We start from the raw sequence: 20,693 nt of genomic DNA, 5'->3' as shown, positions 1-20,693 counted from the left end.
AGATAATATTTAATTTGATTTTTGAGGAACAAGTATGTGGCAGGTAGAGAAACCCTCCTAGGCTGAGAGAAGTGTAAGTGCAAGGTCAGTGGAGATGACAGAAAGCCTGGCCTTTTAGTCATGTAGGTGTGATGAGGGGATAGGAAGCAGGTAGAAGAATGGCTGCGGACGATGCTGGGGAGGTAGGCAAGGGTTAGATCATCTGGTGCCCTTCAGTGCTTCCTTGGCACCTGGGATGTAGATCTATCAGAACAATTACATTGCGGGATTATAATGATCTATGTCTTCATAGTCCTTCCTACTAGCTTGTAAAGTATATGAAAAGCCCAACATACCATTTTTATTTATATTTGTACCCTAACATCTGGAAGAGTGCCTTGCCCGGAGTAGGTGCTAAAGAAATGTGGAATTTTAAACTTTTGACCCAGTTTCCATGCTCTCAAAAGCTTACACATCAAATCACCAAAAAAAGCAGAGCTTTGGCATCTTGGTCAGTGATTACAAAAAAATAAACTGAAAAAAAAAAAAAAGAAACAAAAAAAGAAACTGAAAGTTGAAGGGCAGGATGTCAATGTATCCTCCCAGTGGTTGGCGCCTTTTGATTTTGGGAAGATTCAGACAAACAGCTTGATTATGGGTGGAAGGCTGGATTTTGAATTCAGCTTTTATTTTCAATTTTGTTTCCAGATGAGGTCAGAATCAATTTTGTGTGTTAGAATATGAGGGCCAAAATAATCACCAGGCCTTTCCTGGACACCTTGAAAATTGATCTCAAATTCACAGTAAAATATTAATGCAGTGTTGGGGGTCAGGGGCAAAACCTTTTTTTTTTTTTTAAAGATTTATTTATTTATTTTAGAAAGAGCAATCATGAATCGGGGGAGGGGCAGAGGGAGAGGGAGAGAATCTTCAAGAAGACTCCCTGCTGAGCACGGAGCCCCACACGGGGCTCCAACTCATGACCCTGAGATCAGGACCTGAGCTGAAGCCAAGAGTCAAAGCTCAATCTACTGAGCCACCCAGGCACCTCTGAGGCAAAACTTTTTTGATCCCAGGTAGTTTTTGCCTTCTTCCCTCTTTTATTTTGTGTGTGGGCTTATCTTGCGTATAGGCCAGTGCATCAGCAAATCTTTGGTTTGCAACGGGGATTCTGACTGTGAAGAGGACAGCGCTGATGAAGACAGATGCGAGAACTCAGAAAGCAGAACTTCCTGCGACCTTGATAAACTTCCTCCCAACATAGAACTTACTGGAAATGGGTAAGGTACTGGGCAGCTTCCTGTGCATATGGATGGGTTGTAGCTTTTCATTTTGTTTTTATTTTATGGGCGTAAATCTAATAACAAATCATAATAGCTAAGCTTTTGGCTCAGAGCTCTTTGCCACATCCTAAAACATTTAAAACAAAATTTTTTGAAGTTTTATTTATTTAAGTAATTTCTACCCCCAATATAGAGCTCGAACTCACAACCCCGAGATCGAGTTGCACGCTCCCCGACTGAGCCAGCCAGGTGCCCCAGAACTTTTAATTCATACCTGTATACCTGAAAATATATGTGGAACATGTAGAGTGTCCAATTGTCCCTGGACTATCCTGCTTTTAGCACTGGAAATCCTATGTCCAGGGAAACCCCTCAGACCTGGGAAAAGCTGGATGTTGGTCACCTTCTGGGAGAGAGGTAGAAATAGAGAGACAGAGGGAGAACTGGTGCAGTGACAATGATGGGGAGCTACTTAAGAGAATGAAGAGATAATAGAATAAGAGCAGAGAAAGAAGAGAGAAAGTGGTGTGGTGGAATATTTAGGCTTGAAAAGGAATTGTCTAAACCAGCTGGAAACTTTCATTTTCAAGTGAAGTTGGGACAATCCCGTGTTTGTCTTTTCAAAAAGAATTGTGAAGAACTTTTAAGGGTCAGATCCAAGTTGAGATTTCAAGGCATTAAAATAGTCTATTTTAGAATGATAGTTAGAGGTGGTTTTTCTATAATATTTTAAAATTCATTAACAGAGAAATGGTAAAATTACTCTAAAGGGTATACCATTCAGTATGCTAAGAGGCAATTTAGTTGAAATTCCCTGTAGAAAGTTCCCTTTTGGGGCACCTGGATGGCTCAGTTGGTTAAGCAACTGCCTTCGGCTCAGGTCATGATCCCAGAGTCCTGGGGATTGAGCGCTGCATCGGGCTCTTTGCTTAGTGGGGAGCCTGCTTCTCCCTCTGCCTGCCGCCCCTGCTGCTTGTGCTCTCTCTCTGTCAAATAAACAAAATCTTAAAAAAAAGAAAAGAAAGTTCCCTCTCCTCAAGAGTAATCTTAATTGTATTGGTTTTATCTATAGATTCAACTCAAAACCAGCTTTTGCTATAGATTCAAAAGGGCTGTGTGTTTCCCAAACATGTTCTTAGGCTGAAGGGATGTTGGATTTCCCCAGCTATTAGTTTTAGCTATTACACCACCCAGGGGAGGTGGATAATGTATGGTGTGCATTAGGATACTGTTCTCTTTATTTGAGCTCTCTTGAAGAGATGCTTAACTGTAATATATTTCAAGATTTTCTAGAATTCCTTTTTCAGCAAGTGCTGTTTCTGGTTTTTAATCATCTTTTCTTCCTTCCTTCCTTTTTTTTTTTTTTTAAACAGTTACAATGAACTCACTGGCCAGTTTAGGAAAAGAGTCATCAACACTAAAAGTTTTGGTGGTCAATGCAGAAAAGTGTTTAGTGGGGATGGAAAAGATTTCTATAGACTGAGTGGAAATATCCTTTCCTATACATTCCAGGTACTTAATTTCATTGATTTAATTTATTTTTAACGTGTGAATTATTGCCAGAGATCATTACTTATATGATATTGATTTTTTGGTATTTGTTGAGAATTTATTTGTGGCATAATACTTGGTATTTGTTGAGAATTTATTTGTGGCTTAATATTTGGCTTAAACAAATGTTTTATATGGGCCTAAAAAGGATACATATTCTTTAACTCTGGGGTACAAGGCAATGATACTTTAAATTTGTCTCATTTAAGCTGAACTATTCTGTTGTCTCATTTTCAAGTCTGTGGACCATATGGGCCCCAGACTGGATGGTCTGTCCCTGTGTGGGTGTCAAAACTCAAGGTTATTACAACCTAGTCAGGACTGGTTGTAATAATCTTAGTGTCAGCTCACTTAAAAATGCTTTTGTTTTTAAATTGTGAAATATTTCATATGTACAAAAGTGTGACTAATGTAAACATACGGTTTGAAGAAAACTAATAAAACAAATACTCATATATGCCCACCACCCACCTTAAGAAATAGAATATTGCCAAAGACTGATTTAAATGCTCTCATCTACCCCTCTCTGGCCACATCCTCCCCACCCCCACTCCCTAGACAACCACTATCTTCTGTTTTGTATTAATCACTTCTTTGTCTTTCCATATACATTTATCTCATATGTCTTTGTCCCTAAATAAAAACTTAGGATTATTTGTGCCTGTTTTTTGGCCACTTATAAAAGTAAATCCTATAGTATATATTCTATGACTTTTTTTTTTACTCAAAATTATGGTTTTGAAATTTATTCATGCTGATATAGGTGACATTTTTATTGCTGGTTCCATTTTTTTTCTTATGAAAATGCCTTGCACATTCTTGTGCATGAGTTCCATGCAAATGAGCTAGAGTTTCTCTAGGGCACTTGAGTTGCTGCCACACAGGTTATGTATAGGTTACACTCTGCTCAGCAAAGTTTCCAAAATGGATGTGCCATCAACTTATACCAGATCAGCAGTGTGGAAGGGGGGCCCTGTGCTCCCTATCCTTAGCAACGTCTGCATTGCCAGAATTTTCCATTTGGCTTAGGGTCGCAGGGACTCCATTCCAGGCTTCTGCTTCTTGTAAGCTGTTTCTGTCATACACACCTAAACTCGTTCTGTTCCAGGATTTCCACACAAAATCCACTCACACAGAAACAGTTATGGTTTTAGGGGGAGAATCCTGAGCATATGAAGGGAATATAGAGGAAAGATTTTCTGTTGCAGTCATGCCGACGCATTCAACAAAAAAGGTTGACATCCTCTATCACAAAACATCTGTCCTTCTAGAACTTCAACAAATCAAAGTTTCTGGTCTCATCCCATTTCAGCCTCTTGTTCTCTTCTGCCAAGACCTCCTCTTTCACTCCTTTGCTCTCTTCTTCCCAGAATTCTGAAAATTTCCAGTTCAGTGCTTCTTACCTATTACTCCCAAATTTGTAGACCAAAACTATTAGGATGTTCAGACAGAAGGGCTTTTTGTTTACCAAACTTAACCCTCTTCAGAATGCAGTTTTAATTATAAATAGCAAACAGCATCCTCCTCTGACTTACAGTAGAATAAGTTACATTTACGAACTACTGTGTCATGGGGGCACCTGGGTGGCTTAGTCGGTTGAGCATCTGACTCTTGATTTTGGCTCAGGTCATGATCTCATGGGTCATGAGATCGAGCCCTGTGTTGGGCTCTGTGCTCAGTGAGGAGTCTGCTTGAGATTCTCTCTCTCTCTCACTCTCCCCCTCCCTTGCTCTCTCTCTCTCTTAAATAAATAAATAAAAATTTTTAAAAGACTTTATTTATTTATTTGACAGAGAGAGACAGCGAGAGAGGGAACACAAGCAGGGGGAGTGGGAGAGGGAGAAGCAGGCTTCCCGCTGAGCAGGGAGCCCGATGCGGGGCTCGATCCCAGGACCCTGGGATCATGACCTGAGCCAAAGGCAAATGCTTAGCTGGCTGAGCCAGCCAGGTGCCCCAAAGATAAATTTGACCAGAAAGAAAGTCAGTCGTTGAAGAGGTAACCCAGTGTGAAGATTGGGATAGTAAATGCTCTCCACAGCTCAGATAGACTGGAGGCCCCTCGGCATTCAGCTCTTTTGAGTGGAAGATGGCTTTTGGCTTGTTGGCACATAAATATTAGTAAATAAACATGTAACAATAATCAGTCAGTCCATCTTATAATCTCTGTTTCAGTTATCAGTAGTGTAGTTTATCCAGGGCAAACCTGGTTTCTTGTTCACTAAGCCATTATCTTTGATGCCATGCACTTTCTCTGTTTGCTCATATTTTTCATACCACAAGGAAGCCTTGGACACAGAAACACGTTCCTCTTCCATGGCCACTTTGGGAAGGTACCACTTTGCTAGTTCAGTCTGGAGAATGTTGAAAGACTGTTATGTTCATCGTCAGCTTGGAAAGAGTTGCAGAGGGGAGTAAAGATGAAGGTAGAGAAAATGAATTACTTCCTGGATCCTCCTGAATTTAGTCTTGAATGTACTTCATTATATTTTTGGAACAGAGATCCTATGTGCATATCAAGTAAATAACAAAATCATATTCTTTTTAAAAAGACTTATTTATTTATTTTAGAGAGAAAGAGAGAGAGAGCACGAGCAGGGGGAAGGGCAGTGGGAGAGGGAGAGAATCTCAAGCAGATTCCCTGCTGAGCATGGAGCTCAGTGTGGGGCTTAATCTCACCACCCTGAGATCATGACCTGAGCTGAAATCAGGAGCCGGACGCTTAGCCGACTGAGCTACCCAGGCACCCCGGATCTTTTCTTTTCTTTCCCCTTCTTTTCTTTTCTTTTTTAAAAAAGGCTTTATTTATTTATTTGACAGAGAGAGATAGTGAGAGCCAGAACACAAGCAGGGGGAGTGGGAGAGGGAGAAGCAGGCTTCCCGCCGAGCAGGGAGCCCGATGCGGGGTTCGATCCCAGGACCCTGGGACCATGACCTGAGCCGAAAGCAGATGCTTAACCGACTGAGCCACCCAGGTGCCCCCTTCTTTTCTCTGTAATAATCTAAAAATGTGGGTACTGTTATTTCTATTTTACAGTTGAGGAAACTCAAGACAAAAAATGCTGAAGAGTTTACCCACAATCATAAAGTTAATAGATAACAAATATGGACTCTGAACCCAAGAAGTGTGTGTGCAGAGCCCTTGCAGCACACTCTACTTAGGTGGGGTTAGAATATACATACATTTGATAGGAATGAGCCAGTAGAGAATGAAAAATTGAAGCTGTGGGAGAGGGAGTAAGCAATCAATTTAATAAATCCTTAGACGTGGTGGGAGGGAATGCAATAGAGATGAGACAGAAATTAGCTTTAGATGGAGGAAGGACACCTGCGGAGGAAAGGAAGTGAAGAAATGTAAATACATTTGTGGATTTGTTAGCCAGAAGTTTAGGAGCTCTCATGTCTGATAAAGGGAATGTTTGGAAAGAAAGAGGTTAAGGTCATTTTCTGAGAGTGAGGGAAGTGGTTCTAAGATTGCGGGACTGAGGTAGGTGCAGAACTTTTGAAATAGATACTGTAGAGAATGGGAGAGAAAGAGAATGGAAATATAGGGCTGCTGCACTGCTTTGAGGGTTCCCCTGAGACTGGAAATCATGAGTGGACTTACAATGGTACTGATCGGTTAGCTGTGTGATTTTTCTATCATAGTGCTAAGCAGCTTGGCTGCGAGCATTGAACCAGGGCTGGAATTCTGCCAGGCAAACGTGATGGCAGAGCAGATCTAGGCAAGGGAGTTAAGGTCATTGGCGAGAGACTGGTTGAAGTCATGAACCATGAGGTCTATCTGAAAAGGAAGGAAGTGAAAAAATGAAGGTGCTGATAGAGAGAGAGAAGGGATACCAAGTAGAGGAACTTGTGTCTATTAAGTTGAATAATGGCTCTGGTGATAATAGAATGAGAGTCAAACGAGTAAGAGGTGGCAGGATGTAGGATGTTTGAATTTGTGATTTCAGAGGAGGGATCAGTCTGGGTGAGTCTAAGTTGGATGGAGAGAGTCACTTTAGGTCATTTAAGTCAATTAAAGGTCATTTAAGATCACATTACCTTGAAAAAGATGACTCTTGCAGCTCTGTGTAGAGTAGATGAGAGTGAGGAGATGCTGAACTAAAGCAGCTAAAGAGGCTTATTTGCATTAATCCAGTACTTGAATTGCAGATTTGAAGATGAGGGAAAATAGGCTTTTTTTTTTCTTGCATTGAAAGGAAGATAGATAACTTCTCTTTCTTAAGAGAGATAAAAAGTAAATTTGTGTCGATCTAAAACCAAATAGGACCGAAACACTATCTAGTGGTTGCAGAAATCTCTGATGGCATTCTTATTAATGTCCTCTTTCTAGTCAATAATAATACATATATTCTCCATCTCGGTCTGAGCTGAATTTTTGCCTTTGACTTTTAAACAAACCAATTTCATAATGTAATGAAAATAATGCTCTAACAAAAGATATGAGTAAATCTATCTTTTCTTGTCTTCTGGCATGTTCTTAGCATGCATGCATAATTTTTAACATGGGCAGTGATAAAAGTAATACAATATTTTCTGGCATTTTGATGAATTTTTTTCTAGTCTTTTCTTCTTCTTCTTCTTCTTCTTCTTCTTCTTCTTCTTCTTCTTTTTTTTTTTAAGTAGACTCCATGCCCAGCATGGAGCCCAAGGTGGGGCTTGAACTCACAACCCTGAGACCATGACCTGAGCTGAGATCAAGAGTCAGACACTTAACTGACTGAGCCACCCAGGCGCCCCTGAATTTCTTTCTAGTCTTTTTTTGACTGGGGAATATACTTGTATGGTTGTAATGAACAGGATTATCACATTTATACCCACTTTCTCATTTAACATGAATATTTTTCTTCATAGGCATCATTTAAAATGGCTACATGGTATTCTGTCATTTTCATTCTTCTTAGGTTTGTGTTTAAAGTGTATCATATCCATCATTTTAATGTTCCCTGTGCTTATTTATACTTTGATCTCAAACACAGATGTGTATGGCTATATGCTAAGAACACAAATGCTTGTGGAAGGACAGTTACTGATTTGACTATTTATGCAGAGCAGACACTGAGAGAGGGAGTCAGCTTGTGTGTCTTGTTTTATTTTCATGGTGCTTGACATTTTTTAGCAAATTAATTGCCCACAATTTAAAAAAATTCTGGAGATCTTTGTGTCAAGATTTCAGATTTTTCTCTTTTCTTGAAAACAGATAATCTGTCAATGCTAGAACTTGTAGTTACATATGGTAACTGTATGATGGATTTGAGTGTTGGTGTCCCTTTTCAACAGTGTGTGTGTTCACTTCATCACCCTGCCTTCCACGGGATGCCTCCAACATTTATATTACATGCCAGCCCCCATGGACATTTTATTTTGACACTTGATCTAGGATAAAATAAGGAAGGGATAAATACATGATTGTCTTCTTTGTCAGTGCTGGGGCTCTCCCTTCCCTGTTAGCCACATGTGACTATCCTGTTGTCTGCCTCAAAATTCCTTTGGGATGGCCTTTTCTTCTACCCTCGCTCATAAGGAAAAAAAATTGCATCTCTGTTCCCCTCTTTTAGCTGAAAAATCAAGAGCCAAGGGCTTTTCAGTTCTCTGTTAGTGTAATTCTGTTGATTTGCTGACTTCTGGGTTAGCTGTTGACATTAAAAGAAAGTGGGAGATGTTTGTACACAGATGTGTTCTGTGAATCACTTGAAATTGCCATTATTGACACCATGTCTCCTTCTTAACTAAGAGTAGTTGTAGAATGGACTCTATTCCTTATACTCATATGGGCCCGGTTGTAATGAGAGCCACAGTCATTTTGTGTCAATGAAGAGCTTTGTCTTTTTGGAGAAGACTGAAGAAAGTATCCACGTTAAAGGATCCATGGCAAAATATTTTTGGTTATATCCAAGGCCTTAATTTGGTCACAGCAAAATTTTTCATTTTCTTTATAGGTGAAAATAGATAATGATTTTAATTATGAATTTTACAACAGTAGCTGGTCTTATGTAAAGCTTACCTCGGCAGAACATACATCATCTAGTAGGAAAAGCTCCTTTTTCGGATCTTCATCATCTTCTTCATCTACTCATACTTCACATACCAGTGAAATCCACAAGAAAAAGGTTAGTATGAAATATTAGTTGACTTTTCCATATTTTACTGCTTAAATATTTCTAACATTAACAAAAGTGTATTTACCAAACAGATCAGCTTTCTTTTTAAAATTAGGGTAATAATATCCTCTTCAAAGGGACAATGTAATATATTTCTTTAAAAGGTAAGATTGTGTCTTGTTAGTTCTCTTGGATAATATATTTATTTATACTTTTTCTTTTCTTTTTTTTCTTCTTCTTTTTTTTGAGTAAGCTCCATACCCAATGTGGAGCTCGAACTCAGGACCCTGAGATTAAGAGTTATGTGCTCCACTGACTGAGCCAGCCAGGCGCCTCTATACTTTTTCTTTAAGATTTTATTTATTTATTTGACAGAGAGAGAGAGAGAGAGAGAGAGCTGTAGGCAGAGGGAGAGGGAGAAGCAGGCTCCCCGCCGAGCAGGGAGCCTGATGCGGGGCTCGATCCCAGGACCCTGGGATCATGACCTGAGCCGAAGGCAGACGCTTAACGACTGAGCCACCCAGGCGCCCCCTTATTTGAAAATCTTAAAAAAAATTACTTTCAGATCTACTAGTTAAAATTTTCTTAAATTTCTAATTCATGATTACTATACATGGTTATATAAATGTTATATACAGTTTAAAAAATCCAATTAGTATGTGCTTCCTAAACACTAACGCTTAGAAGGTGCATAAAACTAAAAGATTTTGGAACACTTTATTACTTTTGAAATACCCAAATTTTTGTCTGAGGAAGTTAAAAGCCTTATTTTTAGATACTTTGTTGTTTTGAGATACTAAAACTTTTATCTTGGGCAAGCTGAACAGTTGTGATAGATTGCACTGGCTGATGCACACCTACGGCTGAAGAAGTTTTCAGGCTGACCATCATTCTTTTATTTTTTTTTTAAAGATTTTTATTTATTTATTTGAGAGAGAGAATGAGACAGAGAGAGAGAGCATGAGAGGGGGGAGGGTCAGAGGGAGAAGCAGACTCCCTGCTGAGCAGGGAGTCCGATGCAGGACTCGATCCTGGGACTCCAGGATCATGACCTGAGCCGAAGGCAGTCGCCTAACCAACTGAGCCACCCAGGTGCCCTAGGCTGACCATCATTCTAAATCTGCATATTTCATCTCATTCTTGAAGTCAGTAACTTGATTAATAAATCACAGGAAGTATAAAGGAATAGTGGTTTTGCTTGTTTTATGACTAAGAAGCTGACTGTGGAGATAGGAGTTATATAAACATTTATTATTTTTATACTACATTGTTCACAGAAATGAGGATTTGGTATAAGGTAGATCTGTCTTGGACATCATTACAAGATGCTTAGGAAGTGTTCAAAGACCTCATTGTATCCACTACTGGGTACTTACCCAAAGAATACAAACACTAATCCAAAAAGAGAGATGCCCCTATGTTGATGGCAGCATTATTTACAATAGCCGAATTATGGAAGCAGCCCAAGCGTCTATGGATAGACAAATGGATACAGAAGATGTGGCATATTTATACAATGGCATATTACTCAGCCAGAAAGAAGAATGAAATGTTGCCATTTGCAACAACATGGATAGATCCAGAGAGTATGATGTTAAATGAAATAAATCAGAGAAAGACGAATGCCATATGATTTCACTCATATGTAGGATTAAGAAAATGAACGAACAACAACAAAAAAGAGACAAACCAAAAAGCAGACTCTTAATTATAGAGAACAAACTGGTGATTACCAGGGGGGAGCTGGGTGGAGGGATGGGTGAAATAGGGGATGGGGATGAAAAAGTGCACTTGTTGTGATGAGGACTGGGTGATGTGTGGAATTGTTGGTTCACTATATTGTACACCTGCAACTAATACAGCACTCTAGGTTCATGACATTAAAATAGAAAAACCCCTCATTATGAAGTGAGGGACCCCAGTATGGAATATAATTTATATGGTCACCTTACCTATAAGTCATTGTGTACACCCTAGGGTCATACTATTTTACATACTTATTTGTGAAATTGTTTAGCAGTTAATGAAGCTGATTCTCTTTTTTTCTCGTTGGGGAGGGCATAACTACTTGGTTTTGAGATTTTAAATGTCATATATGCAAGAAATTACCATGTTATCACTCAGATATTATTCCTATTTGGGATTCCAAAAATTCCATAGACTGCTTCAAGTGAGTGGACCCAGAAAAGACCTCATCATGCATCAAAAATAGGAATTCATATAGTCTGGTTGGGGGTGGCAGCTGATGGAGACACTGGACAGCAAACTAATTCCACTGCCTTTTTATCACCAACCTGAAACTCTTTTTATGCTCTCTTCTTTCCATAGAGTCATCATTTGTTGGTTGTCCAGAACACGGTGGAAGTGGCTCAGTTTGTCAATAACAATCCGGAATTTTTACAACTTGCTGAGCCATTCTGGAAGGAACTCTCCTTCCTTCCCTCTCTGTATGACTACAGTGCCTACCGAAGATTAATCGACCAGTATGGGACACATTATCTGCAGTCTGGGTCCCTAGGAGGAGAGTACAAAGTTCTATTTTATGTGGACTCAGAAAAAATCAAAGACAGTGGTAAAGTATTAAAAAATTATTAAATACAAGCATTGTAGGAATTTTAATGGGGGAAATAACATGTAGTTAGCTTAAACTTTCAGAGCTTTAAAATGTGACAAATAGAGATTAAATTACAAAGGAATCCAAAATGGCAAGAATCCATTATATTCTACTCAAAATTTTTAGGCTCTAAGAAAAGCCAGGCTACTCTTTTGGATAGTACCCTGAAACGTGAGATAGTCATCATCATTGGCTATCCTCAGGGGGTGTTGATTGGGTTTTTGGAATACTTTTTAACCTTATCCATTTCTCAGCTTAAGTAATATTCTTCAAGGAAAAGCTAATGAGGAATTATATTTCAGAAATCAAAATGTTTTAAAGAAGTATTTTGTTTACCTCTGTTATTACCACTCACATTCCTTTAAGAAAATCTGCTCTGGATATCACAAGTTTGCTTACTACATAATTCTTGTAACAATAGCTTAAATTTATCAGAGGCCTTTCTTTCTTTCTTTTTTTTTTAAAGATTTTATTTATTTATTTGAGAGAGAGAGAAGGAGAGAGAGCACATGAGAGGGGTTAGGGTCAGAGGGAGAAGCAGACTCCCTGCCGAGCAGGGAGCCCGATGTGGGACTCGATCCAGGGACTCCAGGATCATGACCTGAGCCGAAGGCAGTAGCTTAACCGACTGAGCCACCCAGGCGCCCTATCAGAGGCCTTTCTTACAACAGGCAAGTTACATATGTTAGCAATGATCCTCACTGCTACCCAGTGAGGGGGCCACTACAATTCCTGTCTTACAGACTGAGAAACGGAGACTCAGTGCTATGATAAGATTCATCCTAGGGCATATAGATTGTAAGGAGGTCTAACTGGCTCCAAAGTCAGCTGAGCTTTTTCCTTATGCTATGTTGTTGCTAGAATTGCCTGATTTTTGTTAGAATCAGTGCACACCACTGAGTTTATGATTTTTTTGACCTCATAGAGGAGAGTCCTCGCCAGCTGTCCCAGTGTGGGAGGGGAGAGGGTGATGTCTCAGTGTCCATTCCTTCTCTCCAAAGACCTTTTGGCTCTGGTTTACTAATATTCTAAGTCAAACCTTCTCCTTCCCAACTTTGTTAAGCTGATATCCACAAATCCTTCTCCATCCAAATCACCTCTTCAGGGTCTTTCTCTTCAGTCAAGCCTCTTTACAACCGTGGAGGAGAGTAAGACTTATTACATGAGATTCAGGGGAGATCTTGTAACCTTCCTTCCCTTGTGGGTGAACTACAATATTTTTCTATGTTTCCATTGCCTTATTTTTTTTTCCATTGAGCTTAATTTTTACCAATTAAGATTTACCCGGAATTTGAACTTTTCTAACTTCCCTGGTTAGAAATGAATGTACAAACACAGGTTTTTTGTTTGTTTGTTTTGTTTTTGTTTTTTGTAGCAACAACAAAGGCAATGTTTCTTTGGAAAATTAGTCCAGCAATGGCTTAACCTAAATTCAGTTTCACTGTTCCCCCACTTTTTTCCTTAGTATTTAAAGAAATGGAGAGAACTTTTTTAAAGCTTTCCAAGTTGGTCAAAGTATTTTTTTTGAGTAAAAATTTTATTCTTGAGCAGTTTCTGTTCTTCCTAAAAGTTCTAATGGAAATATAATTAAAACTGCTGAGTTATAATAATATATGCCCCCAACTGTTCTTTAAGAAATATTGAGATTATTATAGTAGAGTTAGCAAAATTATATGAGAAAAATATATTTTCACACTTTATTATTTTCTATCCTTCTTAAAAAATGCATTGGCAAAACTCTATTTGATAATGGATAGAAATTGTTACATTCTAAGGTTATGAGTCATGAGAGGGAAATGTTGGAAACCAGAGATGGTAAAGATATTAAAATAGAGAGATTGAGGCAGTAGACCTCGGGTTTTAGGAATTAATTACTGTAGAACCAGAACCCAATTTGGGGTTTCCAGTAGGTGGATGGGGACGATTACATGCCTACTTTTATTGATTTGCTGTATGCTTGAGCAGCTGACTGTGGATGGGCCAAAGATATCACTCTTTGGGATGTTCAGTTTCTGTTCCTTCCGCTGTTTCATGTAGAAATCATCCCAGTCTTCTCCCCTTTCTGGTCAAAGCTAATAGGAGCCAAAATTTGCATTTGAAAGTAAGTTTCAGACATATGATGCTTCATTCCTAGATATATACATGTATGATTATTTTGTTTAATAACAAATATCAAATATTCCTTTTTCTGACCCTTGACCCTTCTAGAGCTCTTGAGCTCAATAGTAGGACATAACCTCTTATCCCCATTCTCACACCTGGCTGCATCTCAAAAGGAGTTTTTTAACAAATGCAAAAATTAAGCACCTTTACAACTTTTCCCTCAGGTCTTGGTTCAGCAGATATGAAGAGATGTGCTTCCTCAAGTTTCAAATTTTTCTTTACATCATCAAAGGGCAAATGCCAAAAGCTGGAAGAGGCCTTAAAATCAGATTCAGGTAAATAAGAAAGGGGCAATTTGCTTTACAAACTTAATCGCCATCCCTCTCTCTTGTGGCTAATTCCTGGCCTCCAAGGGCCTTAGAGATTTTAACAGGTGTTCTATTTTATGTTTTTTATGTATTTGGTTATGTTTGCCTCTGATCTCTCTTTCATATGTCATGGCAGTGAGACATCATGCAGAGTGGGAAGTTCACTGGTTATCTCTGTGCACTGTAAATGTGTCCTCAGTGTATCCTACCTTTGTCCCCTATGATGACTGCTGGCAATCAAGCTTAGAAAAAGGACACCAGCAGGAGAAGATTCAGTTCCACTCTGACATGGATGCTCAGTGCACTTTTTGGTGCATGCTGCTGCTGGTGCTGGTGGTGGTGGGAGAGGGAGTGGGGAAGGTGGTGTGCTATTCTTTGAGTGATTGAAAAAGGAACTGGAAAAATAAACTGATTTAGATTGTATCTAGATGCCATGTTAAGGAATTGGGATTTCATTCTGATGACAAGGGGTGCCGTTAAAGGATTTAATACAGGGAGTGACTAAATGAAAGATTACAAAGAACATTGTAGAGAAAGAAGAGGGACTGAGAAAGGATAAACTGATAGGATAAGAACCAGGAAAGAAGTGCCTGGCTGGCTCGGTGGGTAGAACATGCGACTCTTGATTTCAGGGTCATTGAGTTTGAGCCCCACGTTGGGCATAGACCCCACTTAACAAAAAAAGAAGAAAAAAATTAAGAAAAACAGGAAAAAAATGAACCTGAAAAGATCAGTGATATTAAAAGTAAAGGAGAAGGAGAGATAAACAGAGAAATTCTAGAGAGAAGCTAAATAAGAGAAGGACTGGAGACTGACTCTTCATTGAATTTGGTGATTTCAACTTACTGGCCTTACAATGAAGAGATTCTTAGTGTGGTAGCAATGGACTGAGTGGTACTAGAGGTTAAGTTCTCCCAGGGTGATGGCAGAAATTGGGGCAAAGGTGAAGACTGACCCAGGTGTCAGAGTTCTTACCGAGGAAGTGGGGATTCTTGGGATGCTGGCAGATGACTGCAGGAAGGAGGGAGACAGAGGAGTGAAACCAGGTTTATTTACTCATTCACCTCCTTCATTCATCAACTGTTTCTGGGGCCTGGGTGGGATTTGTTCTAGGCGTTGGGGTACAAGCGGTGGCATGCCCAAGAGAATGCCTGTCTTCATGGAGCTGACATGACAAAGGAGGAGGACAGGTTTTTGAAAGAAAGGGAAATATAGTGATCTGGAAATAGAAATGAGAGTGGGAGCTTTGGGAAGCTCAGTAACATGAGCAACTGGAAGCTGCTCACTGATTTTATTTTATTTTGTGTTTAGCAAACACATAGTGTTTACTATGTGCCCAGCACACTTTTAAGTGATTTACAAAAATTAGCCAACATATTCTTCCTATCTAAGAGTTAGGTATTATTCATATTCCCATTATACAGCCAGGGACACTGAGTCACAGAAAGGTTGCCCAAGATCGCAGTTGGTAAGTGTCAGACACGAGATTCAAGGGCATGACATTTGGCTTCACAGTCGGGGCTCCTCGTTGTCGCACCAGGCTGATTGCCTAGGGGAAGACAGATTGCCAGCTGGAGCAGGGAGCTCACTGAGGTGTGGACACAGAGGCTACAGGCTTAAAAATAAAATTAAAACTGATTTCTTAGAATCTGTAATTCGTAAAAAGGTCTGCCAGCGAAGCCCGCGATTTCTCCAACTTTAGTATACACCGAGATAATCTGAGGAAGCTTGTTAAAATGCTGATTCCAGGGCTTTCCTCCCAGCTGTTCTCTCATACATCTTGGAGCCCAGAAATGTGTAGTCACTCCAGGTGGTTTGGAGTCAGGTCCTGGAGGGACTGGATGTTGTGACACGCTGCCTTCAAAGGGAGACTGTTTGCGTATTAAAAACGGAGCTAACGATGAAGATGAGGAAATACTTGGTAATTTATTAAAAACATCAGGCTTTAATAATTTCTGATAAATGTACAGTTTTTGAATCTGAAAAATTTTATGAAAATTTTATGAAATTGCAAAATTTAGTTAAAAGAAGTGAACTGAAAATCACCCCAAATCTGGTCTGCAAGAGAGGAATTTCCAATCATGACCAGTGTAAAAATCAACCACAAATGGAGACAAAAAGATTTCTGAAATTATAGGGCACATAAATGCGGAAAAGAATTCAATTAATATTCACTGCTTAGAACACTCTTCATGTGTTAATGTATGCCTGTTAATTAATAGCTTTTTTGCTTATTGTTAGTATTCCAGATGCAATGAACTCCCCCCATTTTATTATGAATTTCAAACAGAAATAACATAGTAATAAATACCCATATACCCACCTCCTCTATGTAACGATTATTATGACATTTTCCTGTATATAATGGACATATAATATTTATAATGTGGATTATTCAACAATATATAAATATTATATATTTAAAATATTTATAATTGTACTTGAACCATTTGGAAGTAAATTTCATGATGCTTCATCCCAAAATTTATGCATATATTTTCTAAGAAGGAATACAGTCTCCTATATAACGTAATGCTCTTATTATACCAAGAACATTAAGAATATGAACAATAATTCCCTAAAATCATCTACTTTCAGGTAATGATTGTGGTTTTGTTTTTTTTAAGATTTTATTTTTTAAAAGATTTTATTTATTTATTTGAGAGAGAGAGAACGAGCATGTGTGTTCCTGTGCATGTGCAAGCAGGGGGAGGGGCGGAGGGCAAGGGAGCCAGAGAATCCCGAGCTTAATGCGGGGCTTGATCCCACAACGCTGAGATCATGACCTCAGCCGGAACCAAGAGTTGGATGCTCCACCGACTGAGCCAGCCAAGCGTCCCTTCTCTTTTCTTTTAATAGACATTTTTTTAAAGAGTAGTTTTAGGTTTACAGCACAATTGAGCAAAAAGGACAGGGTTTCCATATACTCCTGTCAGAAACTGAGGCCTCCCCACGATCAGCATTCCCCACCATAGTGGAATGTTTGTTCCAATTGATGAACCTGCATTGACACATCATGATCACCCACAGTCCACAGTTTACGTTCAAGTTCAGCCTTGGTGTTGTACATTCTGTGGGTTTGGACGGATGTCTAATGCTATGTATCCACCATATAGGATCATACAGTGCATTTTCACTGCTCTAAAAATCCTCCGTGCTCCACCTATTTATTTCTCTCACCCACCACTGCTGACAATCACTGATCTTTTTACTGTCGCTATAGTTCTTCCTTTTCCCGAACGTCATAAAGTTGGATGGGTTATGTTTTAGTGCTTGATAGACTTTTCACTTTCATATTCTCCTTTTCGTTTCGTTTGTGCATCCTGACTTACTTGATTTGATTTCTCCTTGTGTAGGAACTCAGCTCAACGTGCTGCGAGGGGACCCGTTTGTCAGGGGGGGGAGGTTCAGGCTTCGTGTCTGGTCTCAGTTTCCTGGAGCTGGACAATCCTGCTGGAAACAAACAGCGATATTCTTCCTGGGCAGAATCTGTGACTGGTCTTCCCCAAGTCATAAAACAAAAGGTATGTCCTGTTCTGTTGAAAGCAGCACAAAGCAGGCATGTTTCTTCGCACTGGGAAAATGAGATTAAATCAAGGTGGTTAAACAGAGACAGCTGTGATTAGCATTTTCTGTATCCCAATTATGTTTTGTATAGTGAAATGAATGCATACATAATAATAAACAGAAGCTTCATTATCTTCTATGTCCATAATTCAATTGTAAAGGTTAAATGTCTTGTAAATACCAAGAGAAATTAATAACGAAATTTGCGTATTAAGCTTTTGACCAAAATTTGATTATATTTTCCTTGGTCTCTTATTCAGAGAATTATAGATTCTTGCAAGAGGAAAGCATTTAGGCTTGTCTAGTGTCCCATCAGATGACCTTTCTTCCTCGGGCCATGACATGTAGGCTCTTGGAGACGTGTACATTAAGATAGAACAAATTTGTCTGGCCGAATTTTAGGATGTTTTATTGACACAGTCAGTTCTTTTATAATGCAACATATGTGCTTCTAAAAATCTGAGAACTAGGCAGAATTGCACAGTAAAGACCACCTGACTTATGGGGAAAATGGGGTTAAGGACACCAAACTCAAAAACTTATCTTGATAACTCATTAAAAAAAAAAAAAGACAGACATCAGTAAAAACAATAGCATGGGTTTCTATGTGTTAAATTGTTAAGAAATGCATCTACTACATTAAGGTGGCACAATTCCTAGAAAAAGACTTGAAGCTTGCTGGGTGATGGGAGGGTTGGAGCTTCTGAATGATTGTGAAGCGTTAGAAGGAGAGCTCCCAGAGGACAGACAGCTGTAGCCCCAGATGTGGATGGGTGAAGGTTAGTACAGGCAGTGACCCTGATGACGTCTGAAGTGTGTGTTTGTATGTGTGCGTTTTGTGCAATCCTATCTTGGGTTGTGTCCACTTTTCTGATTTCACCTGGTTTTTCTTGTGGATGAAACTGTACATAAGAACACACAAAATTTGCGATACGATCATAGTGTTCCCTAATACATCCGTCTCAATGCAACAAACTCACATTTTCAAAACAAATGCTGTAGCAGAACTGATTCTCTGATCTGTTAACTGTCATGGGAATCAAGCAATGTCCCAGGTGAAACTTGGATACATTTTACAACCCCCCAAATCACAATAGCTCCTTGAGTACCCTCCTAACACCACATGCACCCACTTGCCTCGGAAGAAGGGTGAAGGGAGGAGGGTAGTTTTCCCAGCAGGTCTTATCCTTAAGTGCCACCATCGATATTCACAATGACCTATTTTCAATACCAGAGCCCCATAACAAATCTTGAAAAATTCGAAATTGTTGATTAGGGAGAAACAGACATTCCTTCTCATTCTCACCTCTGCTCTTCTCCACATCAGATTGTAACTATCATAGGTAGCTGTGCTAACTCACTATCAGTGTATGTCCACGCAAGGCCATGCAGTCTGTTCTTTCATAATGCGGTGTAAGAGAGCGCGGGCCGAGATGGAGGGAGATGTGGCTGAGTTTTTGAGTTATCCTCATCCTTGCAGTGATGTGCTGCCGCCAACTCAGACCTTCACAAGAACCAGTGGTGCCTATATCTTCCCAACTCCACAGTCATTGGCATTCCAGTGGCAACCTGAGATTGGCCATGGGGAGAGTTCTTATACTACAGAAACTGGCAAATGCTACAAATCAGAGCATTGTTGCTCTTAGGAGAGCAGATTGTTAAAGCTTAGCCAGCCCATCTAGGGTCTCCAAGTTGCTTTTCACTAGACGTATTCAACACAGAACAATAATGTCTATCTGTTTTATTTTTATTATTTATATTTTATTTTTGGGGGGGCAGCAAAACAAGGTTTATTGAGCGAGAGTAAAGCTTATTGAATGATAGAATGCAAAGCTCCCAAAGAGGGAGGGGACCCGAGAGTGTTGCCCTGTCTATCTGTTTTAAACTTCTTCAGGGAAAAATAGTCACGGTCTCCATTAAGAGACATGTTAAGTCTCTTAGAGTCAGGGTATTTAATTGTAAATTTATTTGCACTTGCTTCTTCACTGTAATTTAAGTGTATTTCCTTTTCTTCTGTCCTCTGCAAGGGTGGAAATGTACTGCCTTCAAAATAATCTTTCAATAACTAGAAAATGGATGTCCTGTTGGTTTTGAAAAATTTTATGCAAAATACTTGTTCCTTATTTATTCCTATTTTTCCTTTTGCCTTGCAAAGAAAGTGAATTGCTTTCTTTTTGTTTGAACAAGAAACAATTGGAATTGACATGAGTGGCTTTTCATTTTATTTTAATGGGGATTGATCCTAAATGCCAGAAGAAAAGTGTTCTTGCCTAAAACCCTGATTATTGACCATGATGTCTTTATCTGTACAGCTGACACCTTTGTATGAGCTGGTAAAAGAAGTACCCTGTGCCTCCGTGAAAAGACTATACCTGAGGCAAGCGCTTGAGGAATATCTGGATGAATTTGACCCCTGCCATTGCCGACCTTGTCAAAATGGTGGCATTGCCACCGTTGAGGGGACCCAATGTCAGTGCCACTGCAAACCATATACATTTGGTGTGGCTTGTGAGCAAGGAGTCCTCGTAGGGAACGATGCAGGTCAGTGTGCTGACTTTTTGCTGGTTATGCTGGACACCGTGAGAAGGGAATCACTCTTTCCGTCCGGCCCTTGACATTGTGCTTCTTTGTGTATGGGCATTTTAATTTAGTGTCTCCCTTCCTATTTCACTTCTGGGTTCAAGCTACTGGGTCAAGGCCCTCTGTTGTCTCTGTTTTCCTGTCTTTTTTTTTTTTTTTTAAGATTTATTTATTTATTTGAGAGAGAGAGTGTGCACGCAAGGAGGGGGAGGGGCGGGAGAAGAAGAGAGAGAAAATCTCAAGCCAGACTCCCTGCTGAGCATGGAGCCTGAGGGACGCAGGGCTCGATCTTATGACCATGTGATCATGACCTGAGCCGAAATTAAGAGTTGGACACTCAACTGACTGAGCCACCCAGGAACCCCTCTGTTTTCCTGTCTTAATTAACAGACCCACCATGCCCTCCACTGGAATGGATTAATGCCTAATACACCTCTGTCCTTCCATAGTCATCTCATTAAAGTTTTGTCATAACATAGGTCTGTGGAGCTGGTGTATGCATAGCTTAACCTTTCTGATGGTAAGCTCTTTGAAATATCTCTTTTTA

The 20,693-nt window shown here is 39.6% G+C and overlaps 1 protein-coding gene across 1 annotated transcript in view; it reads left to right on the top strand.

Moving 5' to 3' along the window:
• The window catches only part of C7 (complement C7), a 50,005-nt gene that overhangs the window by 9,085 nt on the left and 20,227 nt on the right, over nt 1–20,693 (top strand). The window contains 8 exon segments of the mRNA XM_021696498.2: nt 1,112–1,259; nt 2,636–2,774; nt 8,753–8,923; nt 11,243–11,486; nt 13,856–13,966; nt 17,356–17,396; nt 17,398–17,523; nt 19,879–20,107. Coding sequence (XP_021552173.1) covers nt 1,112–1,259; nt 2,636–2,774; nt 8,753–8,923; nt 11,243–11,486; nt 13,856–13,966; nt 17,356–17,396; nt 17,398–17,523; nt 19,879–20,107 — 1,209 coding nt within the window.

The sequence above is a fragment of the Neomonachus schauinslandi genome, chromosome 7 (assembly GCF_002201575.2).
Source record: "Neomonachus schauinslandi chromosome 7, ASM220157v2, whole genome shotgun sequence".
NCBI lineage: Eukaryota > Metazoa > Chordata > Mammalia > Carnivora > Phocidae > Neomonachus > Neomonachus schauinslandi.
Note: the sequence above shows the minus strand (reverse complement) of the source record. Positions and strands in the feature narration are given on the sequence as shown.